General features: G+C 48.2%; 2 protein-coding genes across 2 annotated transcripts; one reads left to right on the plus strand and one right to left on the minus strand.

The window, feature by feature from the left end:
- The first annotated feature begins 415 nt into the window (after positions 1 to 415).
- On the plus strand, positions 416 to 7,357 carry LOC136531332 (sucrose synthase 4). The gene is made up of 15 exons (XM_066524001.1): positions 416 to 644; positions 736 to 862; positions 994 to 1,145; positions 1,785 to 1,977; positions 2,080 to 2,198; positions 2,549 to 2,765; positions 2,867 to 2,962; positions 3,938 to 4,111; positions 4,646 to 4,762; positions 4,835 to 5,001; positions 5,304 to 5,528; positions 5,745 to 6,066; positions 6,183 to 6,427; positions 6,557 to 6,695; positions 6,880 to 7,357. Exons 1-15 carry the CDS (start codon positions 547 to 549, stop codon positions 6,916 to 6,918), a joined length of 2,430 nt encoding a protein of 809 aa, XP_066380098.1. The 5' UTR covers positions 416 to 546; the 3' UTR covers positions 6,919 to 7,357.
- A 1,369-nt stretch (positions 7,358 to 8,726) lies between these two features.
- On the minus strand, positions 8,727 to 9,287 carry LOC136537169 (E3 ubiquitin-protein ligase EL5-like). Its single transcript, XM_066529226.1, has one exon. The coding sequence runs from the start codon at positions 9,285 to 9,287 to the stop codon at positions 8,727 to 8,729; it is 561 nt and encodes a 186-aa protein (XP_066385323.1).
- Between the last annotated feature and the right edge of the window lie 4,127 nt (positions 9,288 to 13,414).

A 13,414-nucleotide genomic window follows, 5' to 3' on the forward strand; every position in this document is an offset into this window, starting at 1 on the left:
GGGGGGGGGGGGGGGTCCATTTGTCGGTCTCTACTAGTAGTGCCCGTGGCCCCCACCTGTTGCGCCTTTCCTTTCTTTCCCACGCGAATGTAGCATTCCTGACATCCCGGCACTGCAAGATACCCTGTCTCTGGACCCAGAAGTCAGTGACGCACACGGCACACCCTACCGTTCCTTCTAGACGCCACGCCACGCTTGCTTTCGCTTCCTCCGAAAGTCAGGCAACGCAACGAGTTCTTCACTAGATCCGCTGACTCGCGGGACCCACGCACCCGCGGCCTGACGCGCGGGCACACGCACAGTCGCATGCTACACACACGTTCGCGGTGGTCGGGGCCCTCGCCTGCTACGCGTCCACAGGCAGGGCGCCACGCCGTGGGCTCCACGCCGCGGGCCTTGTATGAAGTCGCGTGTCTTCTGCTCTGTTCTCGCGCATCTCTCGCCACGCCTCGCCAACTCGCCAGTCGCCACCACCACACCACACTCGCGGTCGGCCGCGGGCAGGAGCGCGCGCGGCGAACGAACGACCCACCGGCGGCGGCGGCCATGTCTGCCCCGAAGCTGTACCGCACCCCGAGCATCCGCGACCGCGTCGAGGACACCCTCCACGCGCACCGCAACGAGCTCGTCGCCCTCCTCTCCAAGTAAGCGCCGCCTCCCCGCCCCGACCGACCCCGATCGCCACCCCTCGCTGACCTCTGATTTGTTTGCCTCTGCTGCCGCCGCGGCGGGTAGGTACGTGAACAAGGGGAAGGGCATCCTGCAGCCGCACCACATCCTCGACGCGCTCGACGAGGTCCAGGGCTCTGGGGTCCGCGCGCTCGCCGAGGGCCCCTTCCTGGACGTCCTCCGCTCCGCGCAGGTGCGCCGCCGCCGCCGCCCATCGCGCGCTTCTTACTTTCCGCGGCAGTGAAGATTATTTGTTTCGTTTTTCTGTGGAGGCTAGCTATGCTGAGTTGCTTGGTTTTGTGTGCGTGTATTTCCGTTCTGCAGGAGGCGATCGTGCTGCCGCCGTTCGTGGCCATCGCGGTGCGCCCGCGCCCGGGGGTTTGGGAGTACGTCCGCGTCAACGTGCACGAACTCAGCGTCGAGCAGCTCACTGTCTCGGAGTACCTCCGCTTCAAGGAGGAGCTCGTCGACGGCCAGTATGTGCTGCTTAACCCCTCGTCCCTGTCCTCTGCTTTGCTTTCGCGGGGATTTCTGGTACCAGGTTTATTTTATTTATTTATTAGGGGGTATTATCCAGTGCAGCGTTTAGCTGCTTTTGCGGCTTTAGGTTTTCGCGTCTCGTGGGTCACTACTTGCTTCTCGATTTGCTCCCCACCATCGGTGAATTAATTTGGTGGGTTGGGGGCAATTTGGGTGGTTAATTGTGCTTGTGAGGGGTGTACATCACAGAGTTGAGTCGTTGGTCAGGCGATTACCTTTATGCAGCTCAGCAGCTGGGCTTGTTGAGTTGTTGGGGTCCAGTCAAGTTGGTACTCCAATTAAGGACATGCTTTTGTACACCTTCCTTTTAATGTCAATACATGTTTTGAGGACAAAGTAAGCTCCGTAGTGCTAACAACTTTCCGACTATATTGTTTCCTAGATTGATGTATGCAATAAGTTAGTTGAAGTACCTTCACGTTCCTCGTATAGTATAAGCGAACATTTTCCTCAGACTGTTTTCATGTTTAGCTGTAGTTTTCTTTTGTCACTTCATTATAATTTATAAGAGCGTCTTTAATGCCCTGTTTAGAGTATATATTGCCAAAAAGTTACAACTCTATCCAAAATGGCAGGCACAATGATCCCTACATTCTTGAGCTTGACTTTGAGCCATTCAATGCCTCAGTCCCACGCCCAAATCGGTCATCATCTATTGGAAATGGTGTGCAGTTTCTCAACCGGCACTTGTCTTCAATCATGTTCCGCAACAGGGATTGCCTGGAGCCCCTGTTGGATTTCCTCTGTGGCCACCGGCACAAGGGGCATGTGAGATCTTCTCTAGACATGGAACTTTTTGGACACAAATTTGGCTGATGTTATATATGGTGTTGAGCTGTTGATACTGAAGCTATACATGTGTGGTTATAGGTTATGATGCTAAATGATAGAGTACAGAGCTTGGGGAGGCTTCAGTCTGTGCTGACCAAAGCTGAAGAGCACCTGTCAAAGCTCCCAGCTGACACACCATACTCACAATTTGCTTATAAGTAAGTCTGATCTACCACAATGGTCTTATTGCTCCTGGCATTTTTTTTGTTGCGTCTACTTTGGGCCTTGAGTTTGTGAATAAACCCTGCATTGCCCAGATGTGCACTATTTTAGCTTGCAGTTTGCAATTTAATTTTCTCAGAGCTGATTAAAAAAGCTCTTGGATGAAGAATATTTTCAATAACAAAGCTCATGTTGATACTTACAAAATCAATTCTTTCAAGAAGGCATTTGTAAGCATTTTATGCTGGTCATTTTGGCATGCCATTAATCTAGCTTTTCATAACCAATACACTAGGAAAATAGTTATCTTTAACATATAGATATGTTTTTTTTTGGTAACATTCAGATTTCAAGAATGGGGCCTGGAGAAAGGTTGGGGTGATACAGCAGAACATGTTTTGGAAATGATTCATCTCCTTCTAGACATCATTCAAGCGCCAGACCCATCAACCCTAGAGAAATTCTTGGGGAGGATCCCCATGATTTTTAATGTTGTTGTGGTATCCCCTCATGGATACTTTGGTCAAGCTAATGTATTGGGCTTGCCAGACACAGGAGGACAGGTAATTAGGACATGGGCTGAGACGTTAACAAATCTTGAAACCAACCATCTTCCTGACCCTACACTTATTGCAAGTCATGAGTTTACTTTGTTGTTGTCCAGATTGTCTATATACTGGACCAAGTTCGTGCACTAGAAAATGAGATGGTTCTTCGTTTAAAGAAACAAGGGCTTGATTTTTCCCCAAAGATTCTCATTGTAAGTGCATTTTTATTTTATTTCTTTCATTTTTAGCATCTGTTAGGATTGTATATTCTCTCTGTACAGCTGGGCTGTTTTGTTCATCAGTCCCATTCTTTTTATCGTGCTCTTGTATGCTGGTTGAGTTTTAACTCCTTACAGGAAACAGAAGACCTTTTAATTATGGGTTTTGCTGTAGTACTCCGAAATAACAGTGAGCTGTCCATTTAATTAGATCTAGATGATTATGATCACATATGACCCCTAGTAGGTAATAGGTGAAATATATATAAGAAAGAAATTCTTTGAGATTAAAAAATCTTTCTTCAAGATCTAATTGTTGCATGGGTGATTTGTTGGAAGTGACAAATCTATTTGTTTTGGAACTTTGGAATGTGACTGACTATGATTAGTCGAAAGTATGTGTATGATGGCCTGCTGCTCATTTGGATGGCAGTGCTGCTGGCAGCGCCGAACTTGAAATGAGAGCCTATTGTTGCCCTTTTTCTGTTCTCCGGTCACCAGGCTACTTGATTTTTGAAGCAAAAAAAAAAAAATCACTCATAAAGCAATGGTGGCGTCATGTTTTTGTATAGATTAACAAGCAAAAAGTCAAAAAAAAAGATGAACTCATAAAGCAATGGTGGCAGCATGTTCTTGTATGGATTAACAAGCAGAGTAGTTGCACAGAACAATTAGTTCAACTCACAAGATGTTAAAACAATGTTTTTTTTTCCGGTCACATGCACGGAAGTGCATGCACAAACTGGTCTAACGTTAACGGTGGGATGAGATGCCATCCACCTGAAATCAGGGGATTTGTTTTTCTTTCTTTGGTATTTCTTTTTCTGGTTTCTTAGTTATTTTGTTTCGTAAATTTCAAAAATCAATGGCCATGATTTGTTCGAGATATTACTTTTTTATGTGGTAACTAGATACCATAGCAAGGCTCATTAATTATTTATTCATTGTTTTCTTTCTCATGTGTTTAAGGTTACTCGGCTGATACCAGATGCAAAAGGAACATCATGCAATCAGCGGCTTGAGAGAATTAGTGGAACACAGCATACATACATATTACGAGTTCCCTTCAGAAATGAAAATGGGATACTTAAGAAATGGATATCAAGATTTGATGTGTGGCCATACTTGGAAACATTTGCTGAGGTGAATATCATTGGTTCCTTATGGTTCTTGCTTTGAACACAGACCATGAGATGGCTCTGGACTGTCTTCTTTTAATGGAAAAAAATTCTGAGGAAAGTACCTTATGACTTGCATGACACAGTGTAAAATCTGTGAATAGTTAGTTAGGAGACAATATTTGATACTCCCTCTGTTCCAAATTGTAAGTCATTTTTGTTTTTGTAGATTCATAGTTACTATGTAACTAGACATAGTGTATATCTAGGTGCATAGCAAAAACTATATGCCTAGAAAAGCCAAAACGACTTACAATTTACAATTTGGAATGGAAGGAATATATTAAGAAAAATGCCCGAGACTATATAGGTAAAAATCCAAATTATTTCCAGCAGAGTTGCATAAAAAAGGACCACTTCTACTTTTGCAAGCATTGATTTCTTATATGCAAAATTTCTCTATGTACTGATTCTTTTTCTTACCTGACACTTTCTACTTCAATGATGTTTCCCATTTCCCATTTGACAAAAGCTGTATTTTCCTTTTCTTTTTATACAGGATGCTGCTGGTGAAATTGCTGCTGAATTACAAGGTACTCCAGACTTTATAATTGGAAACTATAGCGATGGAAATCTTGTGGCATCGTTGCTATCTTACAAGATGGGAATTACCCAGGTATGCCCTGTTAATTATACTTGAGCTCTTGCATTTGTTTCATTACTAACCATATCTGCATGGTCCTTGCAGTGCAATATTGCTCATGCTCTGGAAAAGACTAAATATCCAGATTCAGACATATACTGGAAGAAGTTCGATGAGAAATATCATTTCTCCTGTCAGTTCACTGCTGATATAATTGCTATGAACAATGCTGATTTTATCATCACCAGCACATACCAAGAAATTGCTGGAAGGTTTTATTCTGCTCCTTGTTTTTTTTTTGTGTGTGTGTGTGTGTGTGTGTGTGTGTGTTTGTGTGTGTGTGTGTGACTTCAGCATTCACCAATTGATTTGCGAGCATACTGAATCATGTTTACCTCACTCATGCATTTACTTGCTCTGATGTTAAGTTATTGTATTGGTGGTAATTAGGGTAACTTGCAATCCATGGCTTTCATGAATTAATCTTGCATGGATTGTGATCACATATGGATAATAGCTATTCTTAATTTCCTAATAGATGCTCATACTTATTCTAATTTTTCCTCTTTCTCAGCAAAAATACTGTTGGACAGTATGAGAGTCATACTGCTTTTACTCTGCCTGGTCTGTACCGCGTTGTCCATGGGATTGATGTCTTTGATCCTAAGTTCAATATAGTCTCTCCTGGAGCTGACATGTCCATATATTTTCCATATACTGAAAAGGCCAAGCGGCTCACTTCTCTTCATGGTTCAATCGAAAGTTTGCTTTATGACCCAGAGCAAAATGATCAACACATGTGAGTACTTTCTGTTATCTTGGTCCTTTTTGAGGCCCTTTGAGTTGACATGGATGTCCTTTGCAGTATTCTCTTCTAATTTGAACTCTGAAATCTCTGCTGATGATATGGTTACCACTTTGACCATTTGTTTTTTATTTGGTGGGATTGTAGATAGTGGTGACAAGTGGTTCTTCAATTATTTCTAATGATGACAATTGTCCCCCTAATTCGCAGTGGGCATCTGGATGACCGATCAAAACCCATCCTCTTCTCCATGGCAAGACTTGACCGGGTGAAAAACATAACAGGACTGGTTGAAGCTTTTGCTAAATGCACTAAGTTGAGAGAACTGGTAAACCTTGTTGTTGTTGCTGGGTACAATGATGTCAAGAAGTCCAAGGACAGAGAAGAGATCGCAGAGATAGAGAAGATGCATGAACTTATTAAGACCTACAACTTGTTCGGGCAGTTCCGCTGGATCTCTGCTCAGACAAACAGGGCCCGTAACGGCGAGCTCTATCGCTACATAGCTGATACTCATGGTGCTTTTGTACAGGTATGGCTCTGAATTATAATCTAGAATTCTAAATAGAGGTTCCATACTTGACATATGTATGGTCTGGTGGTCTAGCAGCTCACATACCAACTCAAATTTTGTCATGTTAACTACAGCCAGCCTTTTATGAAGCATTTGGTCTCACTGTGGTGGAGGCCATGACCTGTGGACTTCCTACTTTTGCAACACTCCATGGAGGGCCAGCTGAGATTATAGAGCATGGCATCTCGGGCTTCCACATTGACCCGTACCACCCCGAGCAGGCTGCTAATCTGATGGCTGACTTCTTCGAGCGATGCAAGCAAGACCCAAGTCACTGGGTGAAAATATCTGAAGCAGGACTGCAGCGCATATACGAAAAGTCAGTGCTGGAAATCCTGTTTGACTCATGTCTCTAGGACTATAGGAAAATATCTGAGGCATGGGTGCATACCTTCCTTTTCCGCATGGTCTCTAGTGTGATGCTTATTTTCTTTGTGTTGCCTACCAGGTACACATGGAAGATATACTCTGAGAGGTTGATGACATTGGCCGGGGTCTATGGTTTCTGGAAGTATGTGTCCAAGCTTGAGAGGCGGGAGACAAGGCGCTACCTTGAGATGTTCTACATATTGAAGTTCCGCGAGCTGGTGTGCTCTGTTCTCAACCCTCTTTCCTTACAAAGTTACAATATATGAAATGGAATTTTGTCGCAACATGTTAGAAATGATATATATGCTGTTACACCAAGATTAGATTCAGTAGAAATATATATCTTTAATAAAAGGTCTCTTATTTGTAAAATTGATTGGCTTCTGCTTTCCATGCATGCAGGCGAAGACAGTGCCGCTTGCAGTTGACCAGCCACAGTAGTTGGTCCTCCCCTTGGTGCTCGTAGCTTGCTCAACTGTTACTGTATGTACCACTTTGGTACAAAACTGAACCTTATCGCAGGGAAGGACCTTCAGTAATTTAGGTGCGGCAGACGGTAGCTAATAAAATGTGTATATGCGCTCGTTTGCCTTATGCTGAACTGAACCTTGTGCCTCCCTGGCTATATTGGTTGAACATCTAGGCTTTTGTACATAAGGCAGTTTGTGATCCACCTGTAGCGTCAGGCTATGTGATCCACCTGTAGCGTCAGGCTATGTGATCCACCTGTAGCGTCAGGCTACAGTTTTCTGTACTTTGTGGTCGGTACTATTTACTGTAATGCACTAATACTGTCAAGCTGTCGGCTGCAATTTCTCTGCAGGCAGGCCGCAGGCACTGGTAAAGTGCTGATAATACAGCATATTCTGTTGACAGTGAAGACACATGTTCATGGTATAGATTCCATTTTACTTGCTCTGTCGCTCAGCTTCTTGTTTGGGAAGATTGGGGCGAGTTTGGATGCTGTGGCCATACTAAATTTTGGCCGTTAAGCCATTAACTGACGATAGTACTGCTGTATGGATTGGTGACAAATATTGGCAAGCCTGCGCGTATGTTGGCACAGGACATAAAACCCGCCCACGCTTGCGACATAGAGGAGAGAGAGAGCTTTTGATTATGCATAGCCGCTCTGCTGCCTCCCCATAGTGCTCCACTATGGAGTGTGTCTCTCTTGCTTTTGCTTGTACGTAAACTCTCTTTCATTCTTGCTTAATTGAAAGACAGAGCTGCCAAAGTGCCAATGCATTCAAAAACTTGCCTGGCCAGCTGGCCTGCCGTAGTCACTGGTCCGCTGTGAACCGTACATTTCTTCTCACTGATGCCGAACATGCCTCGACTCTGCACAGCCCTGTGATTCCGTGTTTGGGATAAGATGCGATAGGATAGGATGATGGCCATTAGGGCCGGGCCTTATCGGGGGCACGAGGCACGGTCTGTTAAGACCCGGCCCGAAGAGCTTCGTGCCCGTGCCGGCCCGGCCCGCAGCCTATTGCCGTGCTTGGGCAGACCTCGGCACGCTGGGCCGAGCACGGCCCGATATGAGAGTCGGCCCGCTAAGGCCCCTTCCGGAGCAATCCCAAACCGGCGCAGATCCGCCGTCGGGCTCTTCCTCCCCCGTCCCCACTCACCGCGAGCTCGAGTTCGCCGTCTGCAGTTGGAAGGCGCGGCGGTGGCGCCCTCCGAGGCTTCTCTTCCTCCCTTCGCGTCCGCAGCTGGATGGCGTAGCAGCGGCGAAAGCTACTTCCTCCCCTTCCCTCCGGAGCTCCCCTCCTCTATGGGCCGGCACAGGCACGCCGTGCCTTGCGTGCCTGCGTGCCGGCACGGCACGTCTAAGGTCACCTAGTGCCGTGCTTGGGCTCGAGTGTTGGCACGGCACAGCTAGGCAGTAGCGTGGCGTGCCCGTTCGTGCCCGTGCGTGTGCCGTGCCGGACGGCACGAATGGCCATGTAGTCCAATCTGAACTCCTGAATTTTTTAGGATAGAATGATGGTTGTTTAGTTCTTATGATGAGAACGGTACCGAACAGGATTCGCATCAGCGCCAGGCGAGAGCCGAGATATGAGAGTGTTCAAAATTTCGCTCGTGGCAAGGTTCTCAGTTCACTGGACCTTACTAAATGGGAGTGCCAAGTGCCAACTGCCAAACGATTCAAGAAACTCATAACTGACATTTTCCGCGGACGTACAAACGCAACGAGTCGTTGCCAGTTTGCCAGACGGGGGGAAAGAACCGAAACAGACATCACATCATACGCTGCTGTCGTACTGTGGAGCCTCTCCGGCTCCTTGCCCTGCGGCGGCGGCCACCGCGGCGCGGCAGAGCGGGCACGTCGAGTTCACTCGGAACCACGCCTCGATGCACTCCGCGTGGAACCCATGACCGCAGCCCGGCACGAGCCGCGTAGCGTCCTCGGCGTCCCCGTCCCCGAGCTCCGCAAGGCACACCGCGCAGTCGACCTTCTCCGCGCCGAAGCGTGCCGCGGCCACGCGCACCAGCACCGACAGCGGCGACGACGTCGGCGCTGTGCGAGGCGTGCGGCGCGCTGCCTCCCCTGCTCCGTACGCCGCCGTCGCGTCCCGAGACGGGCAAGACGGCGACGGCGGCCGAGCGGACGAGGTGGGTGGTGAAACGGTACCGCCGGTGGAGTTGCTTCTGGTTCCGTGCTTCCTGCACTGCCAGATGAAGCGCCAGATGAGGTAGAGCAGGATGACGAGGATGCTCAGGGCCGCGAGCGCGGACGACGCGCGGCTGGAGACCCGCCCGTGCGGCGGCGGCGCAGTGCCACTGCCACCGCTATCGGTGTCCATCTTCGTGTATCGGCCTATGCTCCGGCCACCCCCGTTAGCTGACAAAACTAGCCGGTACGCAGCGGCTCGCAAGCACCAAGCAGAGTAGAAGTTTGCACTGACTGGAGACATAAATAGAAGTCTTGGGTCCAGATCAGGTCATCAAGAGAAGTGATATAATATGATCGCGTCCATAAACGGTAGTTAGCTCACTAGTACTTGTGAGTATTTTAAATTAATCACACCATGCCGTTAGGTTGGAATAATGCCGTCATTTGTTGCAGGGGAGCAATTAGCCGCAGCAGCTACGAAAGTAGGAAGTCAGCCTGGTCTGTTAGTACTGCAGTATGATGCATGCCGAAGGCGAGAAGCACTTCTGACAGTGATCTAGCTTGCTGTAATATCAGGTGTTTCTAGTCGACAGCGGCCTCAGCCTCCAAAGGTATTGCCTTATCTATAGTTTTTTTTTTTATTATTTTTACCCGTTTTTCATTAAGAGGAATGGCCGAAAGAAAGGCCAGATAACGGTTACAAAAGGACTCATGAGTAATCATAGGATTACCTGCAGAATCCGAAAGACACAAACAAACAACAAGAAAACACGAGAGGGGAGGAAGGAGAACCACTACCTCACAACACCAACCGACTATGCCTACAAAAGAAAAAAATACATCCACGCAATGGTCGCCAACAGAGGGGGTGAAGCCGTGGTGGCAAAACATCCACAGGTAGAAAGCCTAGCATATCCGCAAGCGACCAGGTAGCCGCTGCGAAGAATAAGACGACAGTATCCGTAAGCGACCAGGTAGCCGCTGCGAAGAGGACGACGACAGTATCCGCAGGCGACTAGGTAGCTGCTGCGAAGAAGAGGAAGACAGCATCCGCACGCGACAAGGTAGCCGCTGCGAAGAAGATGACGACTACGGCAACAACAACACCCTAGGTGGATAGACCAAAGCGAAGAGAAAGCTAAAGCGCGGCAGGCACAGTACAAGCTAGGAGCGTCCGACGGATGGTGGCCAACAATGTTGTTGGTATATTTAACGCACACAGATAAATCCACAAGCGCACGGATACCGCTGTAGCTTTCACCCGGAAGTGTTCCAAGTATCGTATCCACAGAAAAACATGTGACAGTAACTACGTCTAACTTAACCCAGAGTAGCAACAATACTTAAGATAATAGGAGTGTAGAGGAGATCACAAAGGTCTTCTAGTTCTAACTTCGGTAAGCTATGTCTTCTATTGTTCAACTGAGGATATTACTAAGGGAAACACAAGCAGAGTAGGTTTCTATAGTAACTAAATCCTGCTAGACCTACAAACAGGAGGTGGACTACAAAGGATTCAACGAGGCTATAAGAGTCACCCTCGCGAGCTACCACCGATCCGAAATATAGGGTACATCCACAAGTAACCCAGTCTAAGCACCACGCTTACACCTACAATTACTACTTTAACCTAGAGCATCCTATAGATTAAAGCACTCAAAGAATTATGAACCTGATGAACAATATAAACACGATGCTTACTTGAATTAGAAGTCGATTACCAGAGAATCCTCAGAAGCAAACTCAAGTAGAACTTGACTCTGCTAGGGTACAAGCCATAGAGAGAGCACCAACAGGCCAGCATTTCCTCCAAACTCTTCCCTCACACTCTATCTCATAATTATTTACAAGACTAGATCCTATAGAGGACTAATATTCTCTTGATAGTTGGCTCTGATCCTGACAAGGAGAATATGAATTAGGGTTTCAGGATGGCTCCAGGGAGGGGAGTATGGGCTGCTATATAAAGGCCGAGGTGGAGTAGGGGGGTGAGGAATCAAGGTGGAGTAGGGGGTAAGGAATCGAGGTGGAGTAGGGGGAAAGGAATCACCATGTCATCGAAGCGTGTCAACTCCCTCGATCACCGTTGGATAAATCAACCTAAAACTGTCTTAAAATCAACAGTGTAGATCTTAGGAATGAGTACGAGGCAGCGGAGGGCGAGCGGGCTTCGTGGCAGGCTGGCAGGCCTATGGGCTGGGCCGGTCGGCCCACTTTCATGGCCCTTTGGCCCAAGCTTCGGCGTGATGTCTTTCACAGTTTTTGCGGGTTGAATCATTTGTTGTCATCAGTTTGTTTGTTTGGAGTGTATAACAGTGGTCTTGGGAGCTATTTTCTAGATAAATCCTCATACGGTCATGAAATCACCAAAGCTCGTGGAATTCATTAGTTTAAACCCCTATACCTATGTTTTGTGATGGAATTAAATATAATGCAGGTTATGTTGATGGTTTATAATTGGTGTTAGTGACCGCCAACGAACGTTGAAGAGGGCACAAGAAGGACTTTCATCCTAGAACCGCCCCAATGACCCGCGCGACGAATTGATCCTTCGATGACACCTTTAGGAAGGTGGACGACATAGGCTGCGCCACCGTCGCCGGCCCGAAGCAAGAAGCCGGGCAGGGTTTTCACCTAGGAGCTTGTTCGACCACAGTCGCTGGGGGGTCCCTTTGGCCCCGGCCACCGGCCCTCGGAGGCGCTGGGCACCATATGGTGGTGGCCCAGCCATGTCCAATCGCAGCACGTGCCCATCCGCCGAAGTCCCTAGCGCCCCGCTGAGGCCCGCCAGAGATGCACGGGAAGAGGCAGGTTGAGCAGGAGGAGGATGGGGATGGGGGATCTAGGCACCGGCCGGCCAAATCTAGCTACCCAGGCCATGGTCACAAACGTCGGCCCTAGCCCCTAGAGGCACGAGTTAAACCACCCCTACCCGACCAGATCCACAGGCCAGGCAGTCGCCGGCAGGCCCAGCCCACTAGATCCGGCCACCGGCCACGGACTAGCTAGATCCAGCCGCTGACAATCCAAGTAGGTTGCCGCCAGCCTAGCCAGCTGAATGGACACGACGGTCTGGCAGGGGTGGAGGCTGGCCCAAGCTTCGCCCACCAGGAGCCAATCCACATCGCCACGCCACCTGGTGCTTGAAAACGCCAGATCCGGCCACGAGGGACCTAGATCCGCCGGTCGGCCAGCCCTTGATGCTAGACGTAGAGGGGGAGGTGGAGGGGAGGGAGGAGATGGGCTGAGGTGGAGAGAGAGTAGAGAGCGTAGGGAGGCCTTTTTGAGCGCCCCTGCTGGCCACCGCCGCCGCCAAGGATTAGGCCGCAATGGCATGGCGGCGACGGTCGAGCTGGCGAGGAGGAGGGCCAAGCCTCTATGGCCGGCCAGGAGCCCTCGAGTCGCCCCCACTAGGAGATGATGCGAGGGGAGGGCACCGCGCTTTTTTCTATGAGATCCTTCCCCTTATCTATAGTTGTCATCTTATGTTCTCTCATGCATTGTGGTTCATAAAGAGTTTAGCTCTCCTCTTCACACTAGCTCAAAGGTTTTTAACCCCTCTTTTTTCTACGTGTCACCAAACACTAGCTTAGAGCTAGTCATTGGCCCTATTTAAAATTGATTATAATCGGTGTCGTCACGGTCACCGGTTGCAAGAATCGCGCCAAATGTTCTGTGGTGGCGATGATTCTAGAATGAATTGTGCGGTCAATTTTGATACCGCGATTGCACACCATGCTCCCAGATAGGGCGATTTGAAGGTGCCTTGATCTAGGAAGCACTCCCAGATGTGCTGCATGCCTATCTAGCCCAGGTCTCACCCAAAATAGCCTCATCTTATTGTTGACAATCAAAAGTGGCTAATGGGGATCCTGCAATTTTTATATTTCAGTGCCTTACCTCTTTGTGTGTAGGAAATAAGTCCATAGACCTCACTAACACACTTTGTATTCAATGTGAACTTTAGTGATGTGTTTTAGCTTTGATTTAGTTTTCTGGGCAGTCGGGAAACTTGTTTTAAACTAACTTTCTCCTTTATGTTGTAAAACTTTAGAAATGCCTATTCATCCCCATCCTTGATCAGTGGCGGAGCCACGTTAAGGCCATGCTGGGCTTTGGCCCCCCTTCGTAGAATCGATTTTGAAGAGCTGAGCCATAGTACACTAGCTACACACAAGTTTGCTCCTGCTAATCTACACAGGCGCATGCTTATAAGCAAGTCAAACTTATCTCAACCTCTCACCTATTGCTCTCCTCCATGCATCAACCCTTATTACTTATGTGCCGCTTATCGTTTGTGCAATCTAGACTCATAGC

Source organism: Miscanthus floridulus, chromosome 2 (genome assembly GCF_019320115.1).
Source record: "Miscanthus floridulus cultivar M001 chromosome 2, ASM1932011v1, whole genome shotgun sequence".
NCBI classification, from domain to species: domain Eukaryota; kingdom Viridiplantae; phylum Streptophyta; class Magnoliopsida; order Poales; family Poaceae; genus Miscanthus; species Miscanthus floridulus.

Bases quoted from the DNA above. Each gene is read 5' to 3' on its own strand.
- LOC136531332 (XM_066524001.1), top strand. From the start codon at position 547: ATGTCTGCCCCGAAGCTGTACCGCACCCCGAGCATCCGCGACCGCGTC. The intron at 5,529-5,744 runs GTGAGTACTTTC...CCTAATTCGCAG, and splicing joins GAGCAAAATGATCAACACAT to TGGGCATCTGGATGACCGAT. The intron at 6,696-6,879 runs GTGTGCTCTGTT...CCATGCATGCAG, and splicing joins TATTGAAGTTCCGCGAGCTG to GCGAAGACAGTGCCGCTTGC.
- LOC136537169 (XM_066529226.1), bottom strand. From the start codon at position 9,287: ATGGACACCGATAGCGGTGGCAGTGGCACTGCGCCGCCGCCGCACGGG.